Source organism: Bos indicus, chromosome 5, assembly GCF_029378745.1.
Source record: "Bos indicus isolate NIAB-ARS_2022 breed Sahiwal x Tharparkar chromosome 5, NIAB-ARS_B.indTharparkar_mat_pri_1.0, whole genome shotgun sequence".
NCBI lineage: Eukaryota > Metazoa > Chordata > Mammalia > Artiodactyla > Bovidae > Bos > Bos indicus.
The window spans coordinates 100,695,511-100,713,447 of NC_091764.1; the positions used below are offsets into that span (position 1 = coordinate 100,695,511).

The window sequence follows — 17,937 nt, forward strand, 5'->3', positions numbered from 1 at the left end:
GTAAGTTCACTTCATACAAACGAGTTCCATTCTAAAAGCACATTTGTAAGTCCAACAAAATTAGCCTGGGTATCCAGCTACCACAATCAGCTATATAGCACTATACCATAATAGGTTTATAATACTTTTCACTCAAAGAATATATAACAAAAACAAAGAAAGAAAACATTTTAAGTCTTACAGTACAGTACCTTGGAAAGTACAGTAGTACAGCACAATGACTGGCGTACAGGGGCCAGCATCAAGTGAACAGGCAAGGAATAAAGATGCTGTACTACTGTATTCTGTACAGTCCAGTACAAAAAGTACATAAAAGCACAACCACTTGTAGAGGATGTACACTCATGACAGCATAAGCCAGACTCATGAACTAACTTATGGGATTGGACATGTGAACGGACCCTTGGAATCTTTGAAAGCTTGCAACCTGAAAGATCGTATGTAGGGGACTTGCTGTACCAGGATCCATGCAAGAAATCATAGCTCTGGGAAAGGTCAAGGCAGAAGTTCCCCTCTGGGTTCTTATTCCCACAGTCACACATGTCAGGTCAGGCTGTCTAACTGGTTGTGCCAGTCGGAAACTGTCCATCAATGAACTGGTCTAAGGGTCACCATAAGAGTTTCATATTTGAATAGCAAGTTATAAATTCTGTTGCCCTTCATTTTTAGCACACTATAAATTCTATTGCCTTTTTTAAACCAAGATTCAAAGACAGATAACCAAGAATTGCCAAAGATAAGGCTGCATCTTACCTGGTCTTGTCTGGTCCTGTTCAGCTATAAGTCAGCTTTATCCCACACAGCAGACAGTATCAGTAGAAAGGGATTAGGAAGGGTCTGTTGCAGTCACAGGATCTGGCCTTGTGCTTGGATACTTGGGGGAGAGTTTGACAAAGTGGGTCTTACTCTGGATTGAATGCAGTCATAAACCAGAATTTTGGTTCCCTGGGAAATTTGGTTCACTGGGTTATTGAATATTGTGTACTACTACTACTACTACTACTAAGTCGCTTCAGTCATGTCCGACTCTGTGCAACCCCATAGACGGAAGCCCACCAGGCTCCCCCGTCCTTGGGATTCTCCAGGCAAGAACTGGAGTGGGTTGCCATTTCCTTCTCCATGAATATTGTATAGGTTACTGAATATTGGAGAGTGCTAACTTACAGCTATTTTATGGTAACTCTATTATTACCTCTGGGCTTCCCTGGTGGTCCAGTGGTAAGAAACTGCCTGCCAATATAGGAGACACAGATTCAATCCCTGGGTCAGGAAAATCCCCTGGAGAAGGAAAAGGCAACCTACTCCAGTATTCCTTTCTGGGAAATCCCATGGACAGAAGAGCCTGGTGGTCTATGGTCCATGCATGTTGCAAAAAAGTTGAACACAATTTAGTGACTAAACAACAATGATTTTATCCAGGGGCCCCTGAAAACATGGGCAGGAAAGAGACGGATGAGCTAGTGACTTATAAGGTGAGGTTTAATGTGCCAGAAACACATGTATGTGGCCTATGTCAGTTTGACTATATTTTTTTTTTGCTAAAAATGTATAGACTGATGGTCTATACCAGGCTTCCCTGGTTACACAGGTAGGATTTGGCTGTGTGACCAGTGGGGGAAGAAAAGTCTTTTAGCAAACTTGTGCCTTGATTTCCCAGAGACTGAGATTTCCACACATATCTTGGTGGTTCATGCTCTAAAGACAAAGCATGTCCTTCATGATGGAAAGAGGACCCTGAGATATATGCCTGGATGTCTAGGACCTTTCTGATATTTGCCCATGTTCTCTTTCTCCTGCGGGATCAGCTCTTTTGCCTCTATTAAACTTCATTTTAAAGAAATAAATTTAGTTCAGTTGTAGTGGGGTGAATGAACCAAGAGCCTGTTATACAGAATGAAGTCAGAAAGAGAAAAATAAATTTTGTATATTAGTACATATATATGAAATCTAAAAAAAAAGTACCAATGAGCCTACTTACAGAGAAGAGGAGACACAGATGTAGACAATGGTCTGGTGGACACAGAGGGGAAGGAGAGGGTGGGGCAAAGTGAGAAAATAGCATTGACATATATAGATTATCATGCGTAAAACAGATAACTAGCGGGAAGCTGCAGTATAAAACAGAGAGCCCAGCCTGGTGCTCTGTGACGACCTAGAGGGGTGGAATAGAGAGGGGGGAGGAAGGCTCAAAAGGGAAAGGATACATACTTATCACTGATTCAAGCTGACATTCAGCAGAAACCACCACAACATTGTAGGGCAATTATCCTCCAATAAAAGAAAATTTTTTTAAACTTCAGTTAAGTACACTTTTTGGAGAGTTAAAATTCTCTTTATATGTGTAAAAAATCACTGCAGATGGTGATTGCAGCCATGAAATTAAAAGACGCTTGCTCCTTGGAAGGAAAGTTATGACCAACCTAGACAGCATAATAAAAAGCAGAGACATTAATTTGCCAACAAAGGTCCGTCTAGTCAAGGCTATGGTTTTTCCAGTAGTCATGTATGGATGTGAGAGATGGACTGTGAAGAAAGCTGAGTGCCGAAGAATTGATGCTTTTGAACTCTGGTGTTGGAGAAGATTCTTTTTTTTTTTTTTAAAGTCCCTTGGACTGCAAGGAGATCCAACCAGTCCATCCTAAAGGAGATCAGTCCTGGGTGTTGATTGGAGGGACTGATGTCAAAGCTGAAACTCCAATACTTGGGCCACCTGATGCGGAGAGCTGACTCATTTGAAAAGACACTGATGCTTGGAAAGATTCAAGGTGGGAGGAGAAGGGGACGACAGAGGATGAGATGGTTGGATGGCATCATCGACACAATGGACATGGGTTTGGGTGGACTCCGAGAGTTGGTGAGGGACAGGGAGGCCTGGCATGCTGTGGTTCATGGGGTCGCAAAGAGTCGGACACGACTGAGCAACTGAACTGAATTGTGTAATCACTGAAGGTTTCTTAATAGTTTTAATATAAGAGATAAGACCAGCATTTCAAAACTTAAATTGTAAATGGGAAAGAAGCTGCAGTCACTGAAGGGAGGTGGGAAGGGAACACATTTGGTTATTTTTGTAGTTAAGCAGTGTTCTGTTTGTACTTAGAGATGATTAATGAGTGACCTTGTGCAATGTTTCCATTCCATGAAGTTATTATGGTTAGCAGAGAACACCAGCTAGGAGGTCTCAGGGACACATTTTTCTAACTTAATTCCCTGCTTTTGGTTAAAGGTAAATGGAAGAAAAGTTATGACCAACCTAGATAGCATATTAAAAAGCAGAGACATTTCTTTGCCAACAAAGGTCCGTCTAGTCAAGGCTATGGTTTTTCCAGTGATCATGTATGGATGTGAGAGTTGGATTTTGAAGAAAGCTGAGTGCCGAAGAATTGATGCTTTTGAACTGTGATGTTGGTGAAGACTCTTGAGAGTCTCTTGGACTGCAAGGAGATCCAACAAGTCCATTCTAAAGGAGATCAGCCCTGGGATTTTTTTGGAAGGAATGATGCTAAAGCTGAAACTTCAGTACTTTGGCCACCTCATGCGAAGAGTTGACTCATTGGAAGAGACTCTGATGCTGTGAGGGATTGGGGGCAGGAGGAGAAGGGGACGACAGAGAATGAGATGGCTGGATGGCATCACCAACTCGATGGAGGTGAGTCTGAGTGAACTTAGGGAGATGGTGATGGACAGGGTGGCCTGGCGTGCTGCAATTCATGGGGTCTCAAAGAGTCGGACACAACTGAGCGACTGAACTGACTAACTGAACTGAGATGAATGTAAGTCATAGGATGTTAATCTGTTATATCCAGATCATGATAACCATTGCTAAAATTCTATAAATCAGATTTTCCAGAGAACATTGTTTGTATTTAGACTAAAATTAGTCCTTTGGCTCCCTGATTGGTGGGATGAACTCACTGGACTAGATGCAAAATGGTTGCCATTGTTGTTTAGTCACTAAGTTGTATCCGACTCTTTTGCCACCCCATGGGCTGTAGCCCACCAGGCTCCTCTGTCCATGGGATTTTTCAGGCAAGAATACTGCAGTGGGTCGCCATTTCCTCCTCCAGGGTAACTGCCCGACCCTGGGATCCATACGACATCTGTGTCTCCTGTGTTGCAGGCGAATTCTCTACTGCTGAGTCATTGGAGAAGCCCATAACGCATACCAATGTCAAGAAACAATACATTTGGAACTTTACTGGTGGTCCAGTAGTAAAGAATCTACCTGTCAATGCAGGGGACATGGGTTTGATCTCTGGTCAAGGAAGATTCTATAAGCCACAGGACTGCTGAAGCCAACATACCCTAGAGCCCATGCTCTGAAACAAGAGAAGCTACCACCATGAAAAGCCTGCGCACAGAAACTAGAGAGTAGTCTCTGCTCACTGCAACTAAAGAAAGTCCTTGCACAGCAAAGAATACCCAGCACAGCCAAAAATAAATAAAAGTATTTTGAAAAATGGTGCTTGATCAGTTCTGCCATAACATAATTTATTCATTGAAAAATATTTATTGAGCAACTACCACGTTATGTCATTCTAGGTACAGAAAATATAGTAAAAAAAAAAAAAAAATATGTAGGTTTTTTTAGTGCCTGCCCTCATGAAGGTTATATTTAAGTAGAGAAGAGAAATACAGCATTGTATTTCTCTCAATGCAACTCAATGCAATACAGAGGAGAAATCATAGGTGGTGTCCTGGGTGGTTAAAAATATATATTAATGCATATATATGGAATTTAGAAAGACGGTAATGATGATCCTATATGCAGGGCAGCAAGACAGACACAGATGTAGAGAACAGACTTCTGGACTCAGTGGCAGAAGGCAAGTGTGGGACAATGTGAGAAAACAGCATTGAAACATGTACACTGCCATATGTAAAACAGATGACCAGTGCAAGTCCAAAGCATAAAGCAAGGCACCCAAAGCCAGTGCTCTGGGGCAGCCCAGAGTGATGGAGTGGGGAGGTAGGTGAGAAGGGGATTTAGGATGGGGGGCATGTGTGTACCCGTGGCCAATTCATGTTGATGTGTGGCAAAAAACATCACAATATTGTAAAGTAATTATCCTCCAATTAAAATAAATTTTAAGAGAAGAAAAAGAAACAAACAAAAAACATAGAGTGGTAGGGGATTATGCTAACTTGCAGATTTAGTTTAACAATATATCATTTTATATCTTGGGTGAAATGTAGAGGTTTTCTAGAGAATGAGGGATAAAGGCACCTTAGTTATAGAACACAGGATGGATAAAAGTCTTGTGATGACAAAGATATTTTCATTTGAGGAACTGAAATAAGTCCAGCAGGTCTGAAGTCTTTTAAAATCCATTTGCTTTTCCTAGAGAATTTTGTTGAGTTCAGATTTTGTTATTATTAATCAGATCTTGAAAGACAAGCAAGTTCTATTCTAAAACAATGTAAATGAAATACATATAAAGCAGAGTGTCCATTCTCCACGACCTCAAAGGGACACAATTTGCTTGTTTAGAATCTTGACCTCTTTCAGTTATACTGGCTCCGTGCAAGGTCAACTCCCTCCTGCTCAGCAGCTACCACCTTCACGTTTAATCTTGACATTGCTAATTAATTTAATCTTGACATTGCTACTTAAGTAGAAAAAAGTCAATAGCCCCAGGTGTTATAATACAGAGGGAAATAAATGTGATTTGACTTAATATTGAAAGAGGAAATAATTTTATCTGGTTTTGGCTAACATTTTTTGTTTGGCTGCATGTTGCAAAGGCGTTGTCAGGATCAGGGTTTATATAAGATAGGATGAAGCAAAAACTAATTGTTTCAAAATATTAGCTTATTTCAGCCACAGACCAATTGTTTAAGAAAGATTTCAAAGATATAAACAGTAGGTACATATCCATCCCAAATTAACTATCCGTTCCTCCCATCCTTCCCCCAGGCAATAGTAAGTTCACTCTCTAAGTCTGTGAGTCTGTTTCTGTTTTATAAGTTCATTTGTATCACTTCCTTTTAGATTCCACATATAAGGGATAGCCTATGATATTTCTCCTCTTTGTGACTTTCTTCATTCAGTATGACAATCTCTAGGTACATCCATGTTTCTGCAAATGGCATTATTTTACCCTTTTTAATGGCTGGGTAATATTCCATTGTATATGTGTACCACATCATCTTTATCCATTCCTCTATTGATGGACAAATGTACACACATTTTTTTAAATGGATAACCAACAAGGACCTACTGCACAGCATAGGAAACTCTGTGCTGAGTATGTACGGCTGAGTCCCTTTGCTATTCTCCTGAAACTTTCACAGCACTGTTAGTTGACTGTGTTGTTGTTCAGTTGCTCAGTTGTGTCCAACTCTTTTCGACCCCATAGACTGCAGCACACCAGACTTCCCACCCTTCACCATCTCTCAGAGTTTGCTCAAATTCATGTCCGTTGAGCCAATGAGGCCATCCAACCATTTCATCCTCTGTCACCCTCTTCTTCTCCTGGCCCTCAATTTTCCCAGCATCAGGGTCTTTCCCAGTGAGTTAGTGCTTCAAGTCAAGTGGCCAAAGTATTGGAGCATCAGTCCTTCCAATGAGTATTCAGGGTTGATTTCCTTTAGGATTGATTGACTATACTCCAATACAAAATAAAAAGTTTTTATAAAGGATGTGGACAGATGGAGTCTACAATGTACATGGAGGAAAAACTGACTTAAATGGAGGAGGGACAGTTAATCTTCTGACATAAGAAGAAGTTGAGGGAAAATGAATGCAAATAAATTTGAAAGTTTATGAGAGATGTGGAGTGAAATTATATGTGATATTCTCAATTTTGATGCAAAAGGATAAAATCTTGAAAAAGTAAAATCATTTCACATGTAATGCTCAGTGACTTGCCAAGCTGGGCACCAAAAAGTCTTGCTCTTCAAGGGATTAATTTGTGTAGTATTATTTCTTCAAAACTAGGTCATGATTAAAAATAAGAGTCCATTTTTCTTGGCCAGGGCTAACTAGAAAAATAAGGATTTTATAAGAAAAAATAATATCCTGTTTCTTTCTCTTTGTTTGATGTGGGAGAATAGGTTGTTACCTTTTCTCTTTACTTCTTTATATTACTTTAAACACATCACAGGTCTCGAAAAGACAAAAGGAAGTACAGATCTTTAAAAGCCCTTCAATAAAGGACCTTAGTGATTTGTTGACACTAGAATATTTTCTAATCCCAAATAAGTGCTTGCTTATCTATACAATCTTTAGTTTATAAAGCAAAATGCCTGGCTTCCTAAGACCTTGATTACACTTGGATTTTTTTTTTAATCCTGTTACATGGAGTTGGTAAGGAAGAAATTTCCCCTTGTTTGTGTTGGAATAAATTAATCAAATATAGTTGTACTAATGGACACAATTCCAGGCCAATTAGCCAGAGTCAAAGCCGCAGCAAACAACTGATTCTCCTTCCTGGAACAATGCAAGTCACTGACCCAGTAACAAGTAAATGGCCTCTTGTTTCCCTAAACAATCGATCCCCTCTGTCTCTAGGAATATCAGTTAATCTAACTACAGAGATAAGATGTATAAACATAGAAAGACTCATAGAAAGTGTGTATTATACAATGACCATATTCTACAAAAGCAGAGATGAGGCCAGGAGAATTTTACTAAAGTCCAGTCTCTTACCTCACCTTGCATGTCTCAGTGTCTATTGAGTTTTTACTATGTACCAAAGATTGTTCTAAGCACTTTGTCTCTAATAACACATTTAATCCTCATAAGACTGCTCTAAGATTGATACTATTATTTTCCTCATCTTGCAGATGAAGAAATTTGTTCCCAAGAGTGGCTGGGACTCTGTGCTTCCACTGTAGGGGGTATGAATTCCATCCCTGGTTGGGAAACTAAGATTCCGAATGCCACATGGCATGGCCAAAAAATGAGTAAAAGTAAAATAGACATCTACTTTAGAAAAAAAACTGAAGTTGATTCAGTTCCATAGTCTTTAAAGAAGAAGAATACAATTAGATAAGTTGGTACAAAATTTGTCCCAGACTTACCTGAATTGATCAATATCACAAACCTTCACCCTGGAAAGCATTCAGATCAGCCTCAGCTCACTGGCCAAGGCTGTTAAGAAAGTTAGAGTTATCAACTATACTGCAATAAAATATTTTTTTAAAAGAAGGTGAGAATTGCCTTAGCCTTCCTCCTTGTGAACCTGTGCAGTCATCAACACATCCTCTTATACCTGGATTGATGCCTTAGGGCAAGTATAATACAAAAGTCTGTAAAGGAACTTAAGAAAAAAAGACTCTGGCTTCCTAAGAAAGATCCTGGTGGTCTATGGATTTGTTTAGTTCGTTGGATCTAAAACCCTGGGAAGGGCATAGATGAGATCAGTACTTTAAATTGGCCTCATCTCACTGCTTGGCGCTCTGTTGATAGATGTGTTAATTAGATACTAGGGGACTTCCCTGGAGAAAGCAATGGCACCCCACTCCAGTACTCTTGCCTGGAAAATCCCATGGATGGAGGAGCCTGGTAGGCCGCAGTCCATGGGGTCGTGAGGAGTCCGACAGGACTGAGCGACTTCACTTTCACTTTCATGCATTGGAGAAGGAAATGGCAACCCACTCCAGTGTTCTTGCCTGGAGAATCCCAGGGATGGGGGAGCCTGGTGGGCTGCCACCTATGGAGTCGCACAGAGTCGGACACGACTGAGGTGACTTAGCAGTAGCAGGGGACTTCCCTAGTGGTCCACTGTTTAACACTTTGAGCTCCCAACGCAGGGGGGCCTGGATTTGATCTCTGGTCACGGAACTAGATCCCATATGCTGCAACTAAAGATCCTACATACTCCAACAAAAGTTTAAGATCCCACAGGCCACAACTAAGACCTAATGCTGCTAAATAAATGACTATTTAATTAAATACTGAAGAGAAAAATTTGGTCCCAGTTCCTAGTGATCAGTTTAATCAGAGTGGCCCACTAAAGTAGCATATTTGTGAGAAAATTCATCAGAAACTAAGATGGTATAGAAATAAGGGATGGATATTGCTGAGACAGTTGTGCCTAAGTCCTTGGTGTTTTTGCATGTCTAATAGTCAGATGAATATCAACTTTCATTCTGGGATATCTTTGGATAGCATCACCGACTCAGTGGACACAAACTTGGGCAAACTCTGAGAGACAGTGAAGGACATAGAGGCCTGGCATGCTGCAGTCCATGTGGTCGCAAAGAATCGGACATGACTTAGCAACTGAAAAGCAACAACAAAAATCTTTTCAAGGGCACTTGTAGAAAAAACAGACCTGGACATAGAGGGTATTTCTTTTTTTAGGAGCAGGAAGCTGATTTGTTTGTTTTCCATTATAAAAGACAATCTTTGAATCAGTTCTAATGAGATGGATGAAACTGGAACCTGTTATACAGAGTGAAGTAAGCCAGAAAGAAAAACACCAATACAGTATACTAACGCATATATATGGAATTTAGAAAGATGGAAACAATAACCCTGTGTACGAGACAGCAAAAGAGACACCGATGTATAGATCAGTCTTATGGACTCTGTGGGAGAGGGAGAGGGTGGGGAGATTTGGGAAAATAGCATTGAAACATGTATAATATCATGTATGAAACGAGTCGCCAGTCCAGGTTCGATGCACGGTACTGGATGCTTGGGGCTGGTGCCCTGGGACGACCCAGAGGGAGGGTAGGGGAGGGAGGAGGGTGGAGGGTTCAGGATGGGGAACGCGGGTATACCTGTGGCAGATTCATTTTGATATTTGGCAAAACTAATACAATATTGTAAAGTTTAAAAATAAAATAAAATTAAAAGAAAAAAAAAAGACAATCTGACCTTCTAGGGCAAAAATCAGGCAAGTTTCCTTGCAGCCCAATATTTTTAATGTGTTTCATAAGCTTTTGATTCCAATTCCCTATATGTACAGCAGTCACGTGACTGGCTGAGCCAGCTCCAGCAGAACTAGGGCATTGATGGTAAATGTCATGGGAAGCTCAAACGTGAAACATACTGTTTGCTGTTCTGAGGATAATAAGGTCCACTGCCTCTGAAACAAGAGTCTAGGTTTAGTCAGGGTACATGAAATTGTGGTAAGCTGATGTGTTAGCTTGTATGCTGCAGGTGGAGGCTTCCTCAGACCCTTCACAGTCAAAGAGAAAGAAGTTGAGTTTTCATAGCTAGGGAGTGTCCAGCCTTTTAGGGCTTCATAGATCAGGCTTTGGTCCCATTTTTTGCTCCTACAAACTTTGATTGGCTTCTGCAGTACAGAAAATTAAAATTAGAGTCAACAGAACATTTATAATACAGGCTGTATAAAATTTAAAGCGCTCCATATGTTTACTGTTAAATAGAAATGAATAAAATGAAAGGACCCAAAGGCCAGAAACCCAACTTAAGCTCTGCTGAGCCAGCAATATACTTTGTCTGCATCTACCTGGATCTTCTTGCAAAGGTGTCATGTAGGCTGGTAGGGATATGAGAGAATTCCACATAATCTGTTTAGAGTCCTGGAGAAGATTGCTGGGCTTCTGACGGTCACAATCAGGATTTTGCTAAAGTATTAGAACAAAGATTCCTTCTTCCCCAAGACAGCCTTCTTTTAAGTTTGTCTAAACAGTCACTGTAGCTTTGAAGTCTGTTCAAACTAGACTTATGAAAGCACTCCAGGGATCTGAGGGGATTTTAGGAGAGGTCTCAGCACAATGTCTGTTCTTTCTGATTCAGATGCTGCTTTGTGAGCATATAACAACTTTCCAAGTTGGCATTGCAGAGAATAAGCAGACTTTTGTATACTGAAGAAATAAGGAAGGAAGGGTGAATAAGCAAACAGAAGACTCAAGGACAGAGAAATATGTGATGCTACAGACTAGGCCAGACACAGGGCTTTGGTGCTTTGTCAAAAATCATGCAACTGCATAGACCTGGGAGTTGGATTCACCCACAGGAGGTGGAAGTCCAATCACCATGCTTGCTTTACGTTGATAAATCATAGTCTCCTATCTTCTATCATGCCCTGAAATATATTAGCATCTTTTTTATTGCTGTATAGTTGACTCACAATATTATATTAGCTTCAACATAGTATGAAATTTTCATAGATCATATGTCATGTAAAGGTATTATAAAATATTGAATATGCTCCCAGTACTACAAAATATATCCTTGTAACATTTATTTTATACTTAATAGTTTGTTCCTCTTAACCCCCTTCACATATTTTGGTCATCCCCCCACACTGCTGTCCTCTGGTAACCACTAGTTTGTTATCTGTGAATCTGTTTCTTTTTTTGTTATATTCCTCCTTTTTATTTTTTAGATTCACATTTAAGTGACAACATAGAGTATCTGTCTTTCTCTTTCTAACTTATTCTTTCACATCTTCTAGGTCCATCCATGTTGTCACAAATGGCAAGGTTTCATTCTTTTTATGGCTGAGTAATAGTCCATTGTATATATAAACCACATCTTCTTTATCCATTTATCTGCTAATGGACATTTAGGTTGCTTCTACATCTTATTTATTGTAAATAATGTCAATATGAGTATCTGGTACATATAGCTTTTCAAATTAGTGTTTTCACTTCCCTTGATTAAATACCTGGGGATGGAGTTGCTGGATCATACAGTAGCTCTTTTTTTTTTTTTTTTTTTGAGGAATCTCCATACTGTTTTCCATAGTTGCTTCACCAATTTACCTTCCCATCAACAATTTTACTAGGACTCCGTTTTCTCCATATCCTCACTAACACCTTCTTATTTCTTTGGTTATAGCCATTCTGACAGGTGTGAGGTGATACCTCACTGTGGTTTTTATTTGCAATTCCCTGGTGATTAGTGATGTTGAGCATCTTTTCACATGTCTGTTAACTATGTGTATTTCTTTGGAGAAATGCCCATTCTGATCCTCTGCCCATTTTTTAATTGGATTGTTAGGTTTTTTGATATTAAGTTATATGAGTTCACTATGTATTTTGGATATTAATCCAACTTGGAAATATCTTCTCCCATTTAGTAGGTTCCCTTTTCATTATGTTGATGATTTCCTTCACTGTGCAGAAGCTTTTCAGTTTGATTAGGTCCTACTTGTTCATTTTTGCTTTTGTTTCACTAATATCTTAAAAAGATATAATGCCCTATGAACTTCACTTTAAATGTATATTGAAAACTATTAAAAGAGCACTGCAACTTGCAAAACAGTTTTGAATGTTATGGAATTCTCCCAGGGGACATTTGGCAATGGCTCAAGACATTCTGGGCAGTCATAACTGGGGGATATGCTGCGAGCAGCTAGTGAATAGAGACGACAACTCTGCTAAACATCTTGAAATACACCAGCCGCTTCACACAGTAAAGAATTATCCAGCCCCAAATGTCAATAGTGCTAAGATTGATATATTCTCTTCTAATGTATCAAAGGACTAAAGAAATGCCCTGTCAAGTCATATGTATTCACTTGGCCTTTTTATTATCCATCTGTTTCTCCCCCCACTATTTTTTTCTTTTAAATCACTCATCTACAGGTGGGCATTGTGTGATTAGAAATTTCTTGGCAACTCTAACAATCAGTCAGTGATGCAGGAGACAAACATCTGAGAATAAGAAGGGCAGTGTCACTTATCAAGTTGATTGTTCCCTTCTGAGGAAAAGATGATTTCCTTTTCAGTGGATTGCAACATCAGGAACTGAAGAGTTTTGTTTATTTTAAAACATAATTCACTGCCTATACATTGCTAGTCTTGGGCAATCCTCTGATTTGTAGTGTTGGCTTAAACAATTCAGAGACGTGGACTAGAAGTTCAAGATATTCTCAGGAACACTGACATACACTTTAAACATCTGTCCCTTTAAATGGACTATCATTAATTATGCAGCTGGGAAAATCAAGAAAATGTTTTATTGTTGTTTAGAGAAAACTTGTAATATATAAATCATATAAAGCCAAAACGGCCTTTCAAGGCATGGCTTCAGATTCAACCCAATGGTTCTAGGGAACTAAACCAATATTGCCCCATGTCTGATCAAAGTCACCCAGCCGGAAAAGCAGAGTAGCCAGATCTTCACCTGTATTTCTCTTGCTATTGGCTGTCTTCTTTACCTTTGTATGGGGTTGGCCAAAGTTGTTTGTTCTGAAAAATACTACGGAAAAACCCAAACAAATATTTTGGCCAACCCCTAACTACTTTCCTGTATAATTTTAGCAATACCCAGGATATTATGGACTTCCCTGGTGCCTCAATGGTAAAGAATCCACTTGATAATGCAGGAGATATGGATTCAATCCCTGGGTCAGGAAGATTCACCCAGAGAAGGAAATGGCAATCCATTCCAGTATTCTTTATTCTTGTCTGGAAAATCCCATGGACAAAGGAACTGGGCGGGCTACAGGCCATGGGGTCACAAAGAGTTGGACACTACTTAGCAACTAAACAACAACAACATCCAAAATATTAAACATCATTTGTATTTGTATTTGATTCCCAAATTGATATCCACATCTCCAGCATTTTTCAGAGCACCAGATTTATTATTTCAGCCCTCTACTGTGTATCACCTCTTTGGAATACTAATGTCACCTCTTAATTAATATATATCAAATTATCACTTCGTCTATATATTTATTTTGTTTTCCCTGTCTTGCAGGGAACTGCAATAGTATTTACTCCTAGTGTCCATCTCACCCTCTCCCTCTCCTTAATCCCCAAATCAAAATTGCTTCAAATTCTAACAACAAGAGTAAAGAAACATGTATCTTGAGACATATTGCCATTGTTCAGGGTATTACCTCTTTAACCTAGGGTAGTCTTTGAGCAAACTCACTGTGGTAATTATGAAGATACTTAAGAGGATATATTTAGATGTGACTTTAGCCACATTATTTCATATAATTTTACATCAGACTTCCTGCCACTTTCTAATATCACAGAATAAAGTGATGATATGTTTAAAAGAAATATGTTGTTTGTTATGGCCTTAGTTATATTTTCAAACAGACTTTCTCCCAGTCTATTTTGCTAGAGGCCAGTCTAAATTTCTTTCTAGCTCTTTCTTTCTGCCTTTGACAGTAAATATCAAGCATAGTATTGATAACATATATGATTCTGTTTCCACTACTTTACTCTCATTCCCGTATGTTTTTCGTGGAGTACAGAGTTGTTATGTCCATTACTCTTCAAACTAACATCAGACTCCTTAGTGCAAGAAAAAACTTTTCACAAGTCAATCACAATGTTTTCAATAGGCTTGTTGAATGTCATTTCATACACTATCTTTTCTTCAATAAAGGAGAACTTACTATTATTTTTAAAATACACACAATGTTCGATAATAATTTCATCATTTTCTTTCCTGAGCTGTTACTTCAGTTGCTATGCTACCTAGAAAATTCCTAATCATGTTAATAGTCCCAATTCAAAACTTCCTAATCAAATTCTTTTCAACTTCCCATTTGTCATTTTAACATGATTCCACTGAGCGTTGCTCATAGTTTCAGTATAGGATAGTCTTTGTATCACACAGCATTGTAATTTATGTTTAAATATTGTGCTGAGTGGACAGTGATCTATTCTAGGAAAAGAAATAGTCTTATTCATCTGTTTATCATCGAGGCCAGGTTCAATACTGTGTCACACCCCACCTCTAACCAACCAGAACACATTTCCTTAGCAGCCTGTAGTTCCTTCTCTTCTGTAACATTTACTATGGTTGTAATGAAATAATTAATTGTACAATTAGTTCTTTAACCTCCACCTTTTCTAATAGAATAACTACAAAAATTTGTGTTCGCCTCATAATTCCCACCATCTACCATATTTCTAGCAAATAATAGATACTCAGTAAGCACGTACTGAATAAACAAGTGACTAGAGATAGTTCCATAGCAGCAAACAACAATGACCTAAATAACACTGAGTCTGTCACGTGATGATGAAATAATATCCATCATATATCCCTTTATTCAGCAGAAACATAAAGAGAATTTAGAGCATAGTACATTAATCCATGTCCTTTCATATTTTTATACATAAACATTGTTTGATCTCACTTAATTTGATTATTAAAAGAAATTCCTTCCAATTACTCTCTGAGTGACCCTATGAAAATCTGTGTTTTTTTCTGATACTGGATTTTTCTTATCTATAAAATAAGAATAAATAAAGAACCCAAAATTGTATTTTTGAGAATTAAATGAGATACTATCAATATCAGTGCCTATCACTCTGTTAATTATTAAGAAATTATAATATCCCCCTCTTCAATAGATCCTCACTTTCTTCATTCTCACTTCCTTTCTCCCTGCCCTCTCTCATCTTCCCTCCTTCTTTCCTCTTTTTCTTTCTTCCCTTCTCTACTAGAAGTAAACTACTTTAAAGAGCTGTGTCTTACTCATCTTGTTATCTCTAGAACCTCACTATTTCCTTGCTGATACGTAGCAAGTACGCAATAGATGCTGGATTCCTATCTGAATTTTTTGGAATAAGGACCCATTAACCATGTAAATCAGATAAATTTATTTAAGGATATGTTAATCAAATAAAGTCATGTTTGGGGAAAAAGATATTATAAAAAATTCTAGTTTCCAAGGAGATTTAAAAGAATTGTGCAAAACATATGTTTTTCATCAATAACTAGCCTTGATTAAAGTTAAAATAAATAGAGTCATTTACTCAGCATAAAATATTCACATTTGGAAAAACACAAATATTTTAGAGAAGTTGCATGATTTTAGATTCACCAGCCTTGGGAATAAAGAATTGGTTGCTTTGAGTTACAAACAGTCTGCCTCGTGGTTCTGTTTAACTTGAACACTGATGAGTTGAGCTTCACTTGTTTTGGAAACTAGTGATTTGTGAATAGGAGAAACAGAGTGCAGAGAGTGGTTCTAATAATAAGCCCAAGGGGCGATCAGAGGAAAGGGTATTGGTCAAACACAGAGACCAACAGTTTGAGATTCCAGTGGAAAGAAATTAAATATTAAAACTGGCAGGGCCGAATAACAGTTGAAGATTAGCCCCGTTTGTAGCAGGGATTTTAAAAGAGTTGGCATCTTAAGCAGGGTTAGAGAAAAGGCAGACTGAAAACAAAAGTCTTAAATTGAAATGGGGAGTCGAGAGAAGCTGCAATTCTACTGAGAGAACATGATCCGAGTTTTCAAGCACACAGTACTGTGCTGAAATTGGAAATGTGGTCAGCTGAGGACCCTGTTCTGAGCTTCCCTGGCCTCAGAGCCCCATTCCACCTCCTCATGGATTATAGTTGGTTTTGTTGTTCTTTCCTTTGTGTTTGCTCTTGCAGTATTGTAGATCTATTTCTAAAAGACTGAAATCAATTTCAATCTTTCATTACCCAATGCATCATTCTTCAAGCCAGATGCATTAACTCCATCAATACTTGACATGAAAAGGATGTTAACAACAACAACCAAAAAAAGAAGACAAATAGAGGAATTAACACACTGAGGGTAAGAGGTCACCAGTTTCTCTGGTATGACTCATGTTCCTTGTAGAAATATGTTGCAATAATGATGGTAAAGCATTTATTTGGGGGAGGGGGGTGTCAAGAAGTGACTAGTATGTGTGTACGCCTGTGCATGCATGCCAAGTCACTTCAGTTGTGCATGTCTGACTCTGTGACTCTATGGACTGCAACCCACCAGATTCCTCTATCCATGGGATTCTCCAGGCTAGAATACTGGAGTGGGTTATCTTGCCCTCCTCCAGGAGATCTTCACCACCCATGAATCGAACCTTCCTCTCTTATGTCTCCTACATTGGCAGGCAGGCTCTTTACCACTAGCATCACCTGGGAAGCTCAATGTGTGTGTATACACTCACACATATTTATCACATTTTCTTGCATTTTTTTTTCCTATTTAGGGTAGGAAAGGATATTGACCATTATAAAAACCTAAGAAAAGTATAGTAGGAACTCCTCTGATGGTCTAGTGGTTAAGATTCCACACTTCCAATGCAAGGTGGGTGGATTCCATCTCTGGTGGAAGTGCTAAGTTCCCTCATGCCACGATGTGGCAAAAAAAAAGTCAGCAACAACAGGAAATTATAGTGAATGTTGCACATATATCAACATTTTAAAAGTTGTATTCCATATCATGAAATTATAGAAAAATGAATTTCAATTATCTGTAAAATGAGCCTATATTGAGATATTTATTTGCATCTGGATTTTGGCAATATCAGATAATGCTGCTTCTCTCAGAAGCCTCGAATATTTACCTTTGGGGATTTGAAATGATTAATAGCTGTTTGGACAGGTATTCTTCCAAGTGCTGATTCCTGTGGATTAATGCTTTTGATACTGCAGTGAGCCCTGGGAGTGAGGAACTAAATTAATAGAATCCTAAGTGTCACACAAGTGCTTTCTTTGTTTTCCTCTTTCTTCCTGTCCACCTGTACTGCTGATTCCAAAAACAGATCAGCATCTGGTGAACTTAAGAAGGAAGTTGTAGGTAAAGTGACACCCCCCACCTCCCAGAAACGTAATGGGAGAGGAGATCTAAATGTGATTGGAGAGTCCCATTATATTTGCTCCAAAAAGCAATTGATCCTTCATTGTGTGACTATATAAAACAACAGTATACAGAGAGATGCAGAGTAGAAGGAAGAAAAGAAAGCAAAGAGTTGAGACAGCTGACTTCTAATAAAGACAGACAGAAAGAGGACAATATCTTGAAGTCTTAATTGTTCAGGCACTGGGGTAAAATGGTGCCCATTATTTTTATGAGCACCTTTTTGCTTCATTTTACTGTTTCTGAGACTTTGAACCCGTAAGGAATATTATATTACTATTCATATGAAAGTACTGGCAAAGTGACCTTATGAAATATGCTGTGTTAAAATTAGATTGTATTTTGCCATTTCAATTTCTGAGACAGAGTGCTGATTTACCTTGTAAATCTTAAACAGGTGTATGAAAGGAACTGACTTTATTTT

The 17,937-nt window shown here is 38.7% G+C and overlaps 1 protein-coding gene across 1 annotated transcript in view; it reads left to right on the forward strand.

Moving 5' to 3' along the window:
* The first annotated feature begins 17,587 nt into the window (after positions 1-17,587).
* The window catches only part of LOC109558584 (ovostatin homolog 2-like), a 52,173-nt gene continuing 51,823 nt past the window's right edge, over positions 17,588-17,937 (forward strand). Inside the window, 1 exon segment of the mRNA XM_070790177.1 lies at positions 17,588-17,771. Within this exon segment, the coding sequence (XP_070646278.1) occupies positions 17,707-17,771 (65 nt within the window). The 5' untranslated portion in view covers positions 17,588-17,706.